Consider the following 9048-nt stretch of genomic DNA (forward strand, 5'->3'; position numbering starts at 1 on the left):
CTCAGCCACGCGAAGTTGACTGTTCGCTTGGCCTTTGCATCGCACGGACTGATTGCGTAGTTGTAGAACATCATGTCACAGGGCGGTTTCGTATCGAGCCAACGCAACCACAGGGGGACGTTGGCGCCGAGCCAGTCGCAGGACCGACTCGTGAGCATTGGTAGCGGCAGACTCGCCATCCCGCCCTCGCAATTGGCAGGGCAAAATGGCGTTCGCCGGGTCGGGGGTGGCCCACACGAACGAAACGTTGCTGTACGGGGTCGAGTTGTCGCAGCCGCCGACGGTGTGCTCCATGTGCCCTTGGAACGAGCACAGGGGCAACGGATCCAGCCACGCTTTCCACGTCATATAGTTGGTTTTAACCCAATTGCAAGCGGTGGTGAACGACGGGTTGGGCTCGGACCCGTCCCAATCGTGACCAGTGCTTTCAGCAGCGAGTTGATGTCGACTTGATCGAGCTGAAACTTGGTCAAGAAGTCGACGAGCAACGGATCTTGGCGCAGCAGGTTGGAAAAGTACTTTTTCAAGTTTTTCGGGCGTAAAATCCACGTTGACGGGGTTCTCCGTTTGGTTGCCATACCTAGTGGTCATAAACTGATCAGAAAGCCTGAAGGACACAACTACCTACTAGTACATGCCAACACTACTACTACACGTACTAGTACCCACGCTCTCCAAAGCCGCTGGTGGCGGTCGCGACAACGTTGGACAGGGCGATGCGCTGGAGTTTTCCTTCGTGCTTCAAGTGAAACAAATCGGGCTCGCAATGGTAAAATGTGACAGTGCCGTTCTTGTTCATCACGTCCGTCACCGCCTCCATGCTGTCGTACCCCGAAAAGCAAAAGTACGCTGGAATGTTGTTGTTGGCAATCGCAGCTTCGAGATACCCCGGGTTAAAGAAGCTGTACATCATGGTCACGATCAGGCACGTTTTGCCTGTGTCACAGGAAACCTTAAATATCGAATTCAAAACAAGCACAATAACAGTAGTACCCTGAGCTTTGGCCAACGTGCAGGCGTTCGACTTGGAGCAGCCGTTGCAGCAGCCCATCACTCCATCTGGGCACGCGCCCTTGTCGGCCATCATCGTGAAGTTGGCATTTTGGACGGAATAACAGTTGACCAAATCCGAATTGAACGTGGATTCCCGGCCAAAAGTCGGCCGAATACGGTCGGGCAAACGTCACTGCGTCATCAGCCATCACGATATTTCTTAACTATTGACAACAATGGATTCATTCCCTTCTTGGGTCTTGGCTAGTTGTGGAGGTCCCATTGGTTGACGCGCTGCCTTTGGAGGCTTCGGCAACGTTAGCTGCTCATGTGAACCACCCCGGTCTACAACCCGAGTGACCAGTCAGCAACAAGGAAGTAGTTGTCTGGATATACACACGTACTGGCCTACGTAGGCATTGCTAGCCACCGGCGATTCGTTCGCGTACACATTGAGCACTTGCAGTTTCGTCTGTGCGCAGATCTCGGCATTGTAGGGTGCATCTTCCTTTACCCACCCCCGACATGCGTTGGGTCGCGGGACCGCCACTGCCCGTCTTAAAGTGCGTGACGTCATAGCCCAGCTATATCCAACATGTAGTCCTGTGCAAAGTGAGCATTAGATATCTAAGAACGCACCACTTCTTGGACGAGAATGGACAGCACCGTCGATGTGAGCGACTGTGACGGCCACCCATTTCACTCGAGCGTAAACGTGCCTTAAAACGTTCCTGGCACTGCCTGGCGACCGCTCGTCAAGTCCATGCATGACTTCGCCAGGTCCAAAATAGGACGGTTGGTACGCTGACGACTGAATTTGTCGATGGTCGTTGACATTCTCGAACACACATCGCAGCATCATGCCAACACCAAACATGTTGGTGTACAGTACCAGGTGTTCGGGGAATACATTACACCCACTGTATATGCTCGTTTCGCTCGATATGGCAACGTTATTATTGCCTGTTGCTTGTGATTCGAGGTCCGGGGTTCAAACGTCCGATCTTGACATGTTCCCTGGCATATACTAGTAGTCCACGCCAAACTTGTTGCGACTTTAAATATCCCGACGACCTAAAAATAGACCGAGCACAAGCCAAGCAAGTCACCGTCAGACGAAGGCATGATGGGCAGCCTCAGTATCGTAGACAGTAGACGAAGTCTTTTTGGCAGTCCTGTTCCAGTGCGTCTTGAAGAAGTGGATGAGGTCGACCACCAGTCTGGCTTAACGTTCCAAGTCCTTGGTACAAACTAGCCTGACGATCTTTCAACGCTGACCAAGTTGCAGATCAAATGAAAGCCCATGGCATCGAATTGGAGAATCGTCGAGTCAAGGCAGTGGACAGGCTCTGGCATGCCGTGGTGGGCGAAAGAAATGGCTTTGTAGGTTACGATGAATACTGCCGACTGTATCCGTCAGTGGCCAAGTTTTGTACGGGCAGCTCCACCACCGCCAACATGGTCGACGACTGGGCTATGGATGTCCCCAGTGACAATGCCCTAGATCATATGCATTTTCATCAACTGGTCAAGCAGGTAAATGACGACTACCTTATGTACTTTTGCACTTTCTAAGACTCGCCTCAGCTTGTCGAAATGTGGGGGCCCCTTCTACACGTATCTCCGGTACACCTATAGACGCTCTATATTTCGTCGCGACCATGTCAACATTTTGCTAGGACGAGTTGTTGGATTCCATGGTGCACGAACTCATCGATCCAGGTATCCCATCGCCTCGGTATATTAATGCCGATTTGAAGAAAGTCATTTACCAAACAAGTGGACTAGCATCGTATGCATTACGGGATTGCAATCGTGTCAACCCACATGCCATTGCTACCGCCGTGCACGACCTCCTCGGATGTATGTTGCCCAGTGGATCATGGGAGAGCTCCAATGCCATCGTCGTTCGAGTGCTACAACTGGATGGTTCGACATCGGTAAACCCAAAATTCGATGTGTTTTCTGGTGATATCAACAAACACACTGACTGTACTTGGTACCAACACTGTCATACTGTAGACTCGGTACAGTGCCACGCAAGCAGCAGTGGCCTACCTCGATCGCGTCGTGGCAGCCGATTCTCGGTGGTGGTAAGTTGTGATCACGTTAGATCTTGGTTGAGTTTGAACATCAGGACGAACCCGGGTTTGCGAGGTCGAACCATGACGTGGTTAGCTCGACATGAAGAGGACACGCACTTCGCTGATTTACAAGCGCTGCTACTGCGCCTGCACATTTCGTTCGATGGCGTGGCACCACTGATGCGGCTTCGATTGGATCCCCTCGTGCACAGCGTCCGGTCGTTGGTGCTCGATGCCGTCGTGACCATGGACTCGGCATCGCTTCTTCCGTGCCTTGAATGGCTACGAGAGTTGACGCCCCCCAGGTGGCGAGTGCTGGCGTCGCCCATTGGAGGTATGACTTCTAAATTTAACTTCTCCCCTGGTCACTTATCTTGATCTAGTGCATCCCACCATGACGACGCAGGCACAAGTCCAGGTATATTTGGCCAAGCTGAGCCACTTCACACTCGTGCCAGAACTGTGTGAGTTTTGCAACAACCACAGTGTAGTCGACAAGCAGGTCGTGTATGTTGATGTCAAAAGCTTCAGTCAACGAAGTTACATTAGGACTTGCTTGTGTTTATTCATACGCTGTCGCCGTTGGAGCTCGGTCACTTTCGCGAAACTTTGCAACGCCCTACCCACAAGTTTGCGACTGCGCCGGGCGTCAAAGTAGCCGTGGCGTTCTACACGTCCTTGTCCGCAATGCAGCGACTTGAGATGAAGAGCCAACTGCATGCCATCTTAAGGGAAACCAAAGCCAACCCTCCAATACCCCCCAACAAGGGGACGCCTGTCCCTTCACTCAACAAGAACGTGCTACACTGGACTCGATCTCGCCCCCGCCGTCGACAAGTATACTTCCTCTATTCATGCGCGTGGGAAGGATTTACTCAGGATTATATATTATGTATGATTAGAAATCTCCTGCGTGTCACCATCGACGCCCCCTCGCGCCCCTGTTGCGACCGACGATGTCCGCCCCATCCATCTCATTGGATAGCAGCAGTCTAGCCCCGATGGTGGTGATGTACGTGCCTTATATTCATTGCCCCATATTGAGTCATTTATGGTGCAGCAAGCCGCATATGTGGAGCGACTCACATTCCCCCGTGCGTCCCCTGCTGAACGGTGATATTTTCAGCCCCCCTAAATCGGCGGTGGCGGCGGCATGGTCGAAATCGCCCTTGTCGCACGAGAAGCTCCACTTTGAAGCAACGTACTTCGACGCCCCGAGCATCAGTCGACACCGCCTCGAGTTTTGTCCCCCTCAACATGTTAAGCACTTCAGTTTGCCCAAGGTGAACGAACGACACGTTTGCGATATGAACTTGGACCCCACTTGGGTGTCCCCTGTCGACTTAACTGGCGTGCTCGACTAGAACTTCCCACTGCCCCCGAATCAAATGGCCTATCCTTGTCGATAAATGGTGACCGTGGTCACCCCCATATTGGATAGGGTCATGATTGTTCGTTCCTATTGCGGAAATAGTAAGCTTAAGTAAGTCAACTGTGTGGATTTGGCGATGGCGATTGTTACATGTGTAGACAAACCCCGAAAAACGTTCAATAAATCTGGATACCGTTCAGCCAAAAGTGAAAACCGTTCAAGCTAATAAACTCTAGTTAGATGAGGCATATGTTTTGTACTCTGACCATGTCAACTCTTACTAGGTGTTAAGCGTATCTCAGTGGTTAGCGATAGCTAACCACTGGTGATGCATCCGCTGTACCCCGGGGATTTAGCATTATACTTCGAAGTATGTGCACGCGGGGGTAGGACGAAGTCCGGGGGTTAGAGGGTTACGGGAAGAAAATTTGCTTGAACGGTTTTCACAGTCAGTGTTGGCTGAACGGTCGGTATCCATGTTTATTGAACGTTTTCCCATAGGATTCATTGTAGTACTGTATGGTGAAATATTGTGACGTAACTTACTCACCCACCGTACTACCAGTACAGGTATGTCGAAGCCGACAAGTTGCGCATTTGCACCCTTTGAGGCAGCAATGATATAAATTTGAAGACTCGTAGTATAACGTTATATGTCAATGCTGACACGCGACTACCGGTACCGGTAGTGTAGGAACTAGCGTTACTAGTATATTCCACCGCGAAATGCCATCAGTTGTATCGCCTTGGAGCCTCAGTTTCAAAACTCAAAAGCAGTGGTGCCAACTTAAAGTAAGATCCAGTTCGATTATGTTATGTTCTTTCGAGAAACGGCTGTCGCACCATCTGGTGCGACAGCCGTTTCTCGAAAGAACACAACCAGGAAGGTCCTGGAAGGACTACCGGTACTATTCGACACGTACAATCCCTCCCTCTCTCTCTCACAGGGGCTTGCCATTTTCTTCAAATGGCATAGTAATGACAATATCCCTTGAAATAATACAAAGGATGCATCGTAACTGTTGTCCAATCTTAGGACAACGTCTCAGTAATTCCGCCCTCGCGGAGGAATGTCTTAAAAATGATAACCCAAACTGAATTAATCACAGTAATTCCGTTATCCACTATGGCTTACGTAATCGTGTCACTTTTTATTTCTACCTATGTCATACCGTCGTGTATGCCATACTGTATACCAACATCTTCCAGCTATTCCAGCTAGGGGTTACTTCTGGAGTAAGTGCATTTCAGTGGTTAGCGATAGCTAAGATGATGCAACTTACTAACCCTGGGAATACCAACACAAGGGGTTTCGGAATTCCGAGGTTACAGGGCTACTATTTCTATTGAAGAGAAGTGATTGCGCAAAAATAGTGGAACTGTTGCTATCAGGGAATTACTTCGAAGTATTCGATATCTTGAGCGATTACAGTAGTATACGACATGGTACAACATATACAAATATATCACCAGAATTGATGAAAATGTATAATGTTATTGATATATTGTTCTGGATATACAAATTGATTATTAAATGCAGTTTACTCGGAGTACCTGACAAGGTTCAAGTATGTGTTGGTGCCAAGCTTTCTGTAGCTCCAGCTGGTGCAGCCACCTGTAGCCAAGGATTAGGACCAAGAGTCCAACATGGTCGACTTTTTGCATTGGTACACCCAGTAACATTATTAACGTGGAACATTACTCGACTTGTGACTCGACTGACAAAACTCATGGCAGTGCGACACATCAACATGGCCCATCGGCAGCAGCAGCCTCCGATCGTGCTGTATGACCCTGAAGCCATCGAGCAACGGTCCTATTCACCCACGACGATTCGTTCGAACGAGAGCCCACAGCCTTATCCATGTGGGCACCATCACACGGCTCAGACGCTCGACGTGGATTTCCGCGTAGCAGCCACCGCGCCATCGTTCGCTGGTGCGCGTCGTCGACGCCTCCCTGGTCTAAGTGGCATCCAAGGCCCCAAGAGTCCGTCCATGCGTATCCTTCTCGGCAGTCTGCTGGGCCTGGTGCTCGGTATCCTGCTCTCCTTTCTCTACGAATCCCTCAATAAACCGCCGTGGATGGCCAGTGTGAGCAAGTGGATCCAACAGCCAGGTCACCTCTTCATTCGAGCGCTGAACTGCGCCATCATTCCCATGGTGCTCGCCAACACGGCGGCCTCCGTGGCCGACGCCGTTCTCTCTGGTCGTGTGCGCCAACTGCTCGGGTGGCGCACCATGGGGTTGTTCTTCCTGTCGTCGGTGTGCTCGGGCATCGCCGGCGCCGTGGCGGTGCTTTTGTTTCAAGCGGCGCTGATTCCATCTGCCATGCCCATCCCCGCAAAGTCTCAAAAGGTTCTCGGGTCTGTCGTGTTTGGTTGTGGCAACGCTACCGCCCGGGCCATCAACGACTCTACGTTGTTTGCATGGGCAGGGAACATGTCGTTTTGTTCGTTCGTGTCGACGTCTGCAGCAGCAGCTAGCTTGGTCACGTTGGAGACACCGGTCAACTCGTCCGACTACTTTGTCTTGAATAAGCCAGTCCTCCAATCGCGAAGCCTGACGGACCACGTCATGGTCGTCGTGGAGCAGCTCGTCACAGACAACATCTTGGACGCCATGGCCAAGGGCAACCTGCTCAGCGTGATCATGGTGGCCATCCCCATTGGAATCGCCACCGCCGCCGCTGCCAACGCACTGCCACATAGCCCCCTCGGGCACTCGCTGGACGAGTTTTTGAGGTGTGTGCGCGACGCGTTCTTCCTCCTCTTGGGCTGGGTTGTAGACTTGACGCCATTTGCGATGGTGAGCATCATCGCGTCGGCCATTCTCGACTCGACGATGATGTCTGCCAGGATCGACGTCGAGTCGAGCCAACTCTCGTCGTTCTTTCAAGACGCGGTAAAGTTGGTCGTGCCGCTCGCGCTGGCGGCTAGCACACACATGTTTGTCGTGTTGCCTGTGATGTTTTACCTGTTTGTGCACGCAAATCCGTTTGCATACATGAAAGCGATGGCGCCAGTGTACGTGTTTGCAGCCGGCGCGTCGAGCTCGATGGCGACGTTGCCCATCGCGATCTCCACTATGATTGCCACCAAGCAAGTACCCAAGATCGTGCCCGAGTTTGTGTTTCCCATTGCGACCGTGGTCAACATGAATGCGTCGGGTATCTACATGGCCATGCACGTGGCTTTCATCGCGTACATAGAGAACTACGTACTCAACGTCGCCGAGATAGCCATCTTGCTGCTCGTGTCGCTCCTGTCATCTGTGGGGACCCCTCCAATCCCGAACGGCGGACTCATTATGATCCTCACGATCTGGAACACGGTGCTTCAACGCCCCCACGACGTCCTCCCGCCTGCGTTCAAGGTGGTCGTCGCGTGCGACTACCTCACCGACCGCATCGCGACCTTGCTGAATGTCCACGGCAACGTCATCATCACACGTATCATTGCCGAAGATGTGGATGCTACCGTCCTGGAAACAAGGCAGCCGAGTCGACACCAGGAAGAAGACGGGGATAGCTCCACTGACTGACAGAAGATCAGCGTTGTATGTTTGTAAAGTATGTAGTTGTACAGTACTTAATCTATAATGAGTTCCGGTAGCAAGCGTGTGTAAAATCTCTGTATTTCCATGCGTTCGCCTTCAATGAACAGTTAAATCAAGTGCTCGCCTGTCGACATGTTTGAGCTCATGTTTGAAGTTCTTATTACAGGACGTTCGTGATCATCCTCTGGTAAATCATCGGGGCGTTCTTGAGACCTTGGGCCATTCTTGTCCATTGAAAATGTCCTAGAGGGCAGATGAACGCACTATCGAGGTGTATTTGTCAATGACCTTCGAATGTTCATGTCCCATGCTTGTCCATGCTTCTTGGTTACTACGTAGTAAGTAGGTGAGCCCGTTGCCCTGCCGCCGGTGTTAATTGTCGGTTGGAGCAAGATATGTAGCTTTTGTTGCTGCTTATTATTGTTGTCATAACGTTAGTTGAGCCTGGCATAGTTTTCAGACATTTTCTGTTTTGTATTATGCGTTTTCAAAACTCTACTATCTGCAGTACAACGGGGTCCGGTATTTTGCGAGAAGATGGGAATCAGTCCTTTTGCGGTGTGGTCCACAACAACGTGACGAACAACACGTCCGTCTATTGAAAATAGCTTGGGCTTCCTATATTTGCTATGATGGTTGATGGTACGATAGGGGGAATACGGCATGGTACGTATGATGCAGAATCGTTTATTGCTGCAAAAAGCAGGTTGTGCCCATGACAGTCATGTGAATGGATGTGTGCACGTTATTTGGAAAGAGTGAATTCCGTGTTATGGAGTATTTAGTTTTCGTCGTTGGCAAAAATGGAGCGGTACACGACGTTCTGGGTGTAGATTCCTTCGAATCCGGGGAACTTGCCGTCCCGCACTAACACAGAGATCCCAGCCTTGGTTTTGGCTCGAGACAGTGCAACATACAGTTGTCCGTGAGAGAACACCGGGCTTGGCAAGATAAGTCCCACGCGACTTAACGTTTGGCCCTGAGACTTGTTGATGGTCATAGCAAATGGCAACTTCACTGGAAACTGGCGTCGCTTCAACTT

General features: G+C 50.9%; 4 protein-coding genes across 5 annotated transcripts; 2 read left to right on the forward strand and 2 right to left on the reverse strand.

The window, feature by feature from the left end:
• Positions 1 to 75: 75 nt before the first annotated feature.
• H257_09468 (hypothetical protein) lies at positions 76 to 1099 on the reverse strand (the record flags this gene model as incomplete). Its single annotated transcript, XM_009835691.1, has 3 exons — positions 994 to 1099; positions 666 to 936; positions 76 to 580 (listed from the first exon to the last, which is right to left on the reverse strand). Exons 1-3 carry the CDS (start codon positions 1085 to 1087, stop codon positions 76 to 78), a joined length of 870 nt encoding a protein of 289 aa, XP_009833993.1. The 5' UTR covers positions 1088 to 1099.
• A 220-nt stretch (positions 1100 to 1319) lies between these two features.
• Positions 1320 to 1870, reverse strand: H257_09469 (hypothetical protein; the record flags this gene model as incomplete). Its single annotated transcript, XM_009835692.1, has 3 exons — positions 1320 to 1338; positions 1398 to 1596; positions 1660 to 1870. 3 exons carry the CDS (start codon positions 1868 to 1870, stop codon positions 1320 to 1322), a joined length of 429 nt encoding a protein of 142 aa, XP_009833994.1.
• A 218-nt stretch (positions 1871 to 2088) lies between these two features.
• Positions 2089 to 4586, forward strand: H257_09470. Of its 2 annotated transcripts, XM_009835693.1 has the most exons (11): positions 2089 to 2237; positions 2282 to 2529; positions 2581 to 2619; positions 2673 to 2715; positions 2782 to 2933; positions 3016 to 3086; positions 3131 to 3411; positions 3461 to 3579; positions 3627 to 3914; positions 3980 to 4089; positions 4138 to 4586. In XM_009835693.1, exons 1-11 carry the CDS (start codon positions 2117 to 2119, stop codon positions 4439 to 4441), a joined length of 1776 nt encoding a protein of 591 aa, XP_009833995.1. In that variant the 5' UTR covers positions 2089 to 2116; the 3' UTR covers positions 4442 to 4586. The 2 variants fall into 2 exon arrangements, with proteins under 2 accessions (XP_009833995.1, XP_009833996.1); XM_009835694.1 differs by having other exon boundaries at positions 2581 to 2715.
• Positions 4587 to 6127: 1541 nt separating this feature from the next.
• H257_09471 (hypothetical protein) lies at positions 6128 to 8072 on the forward strand. The gene has a single exon (XM_009835695.1). The coding sequence runs from the start codon at positions 6180 to 6182 to the stop codon at positions 7989 to 7991; it is 1812 nt and encodes a 603-aa protein (XP_009833997.1). The 5' UTR covers positions 6128 to 6179; the 3' UTR covers positions 7992 to 8072.
• The last annotated feature ends 976 nt before the right edge of the window (positions 8073 to 9048 follow it).

The sequence above is a fragment of the Aphanomyces astaci genome (genome assembly GCF_000520075.1).
Source record: "Aphanomyces astaci strain APO3 unplaced genomic scaffold supercont1.23, whole genome shotgun sequence".
In the NCBI taxonomy this organism is placed as follows: domain Eukaryota; phylum Oomycota; class Saprolegniomycetes; order Saprolegniales; family Verrucalvaceae; genus Aphanomyces; species Aphanomyces astaci.

Excerpts from the sequence above, each read along its gene's own strand:
- H257_09470 (XM_009835693.1), top strand. The coding sequence starts at position 2,117 with ATGATGGGCAGCCTCAGTATCGTAGACAGTAGACGAAGTCTTTTTGGC. Across the intron at positions 2,716-2,781 it reads GCACGAACTCATCGATCCAG|CATCGTATGCATTACGGGAT; the intron begins GTATCCCATCGC and ends CAAGTGGACTAG. Across the intron at positions 4,090-4,137 it reads CTAGCCCCGATGGTGGTGAT|CAAGCCGCATATGTGGAGCG; the intron begins GTACGTGCCTTA and ends TTTATGGTGCAG.
- H257_09471 (XM_009835695.1), top strand. The coding sequence starts at position 6,180 with ATGGCAGTGCGACACATCAACATGGCCCATCGGCAGCAGCAGCCTCCG.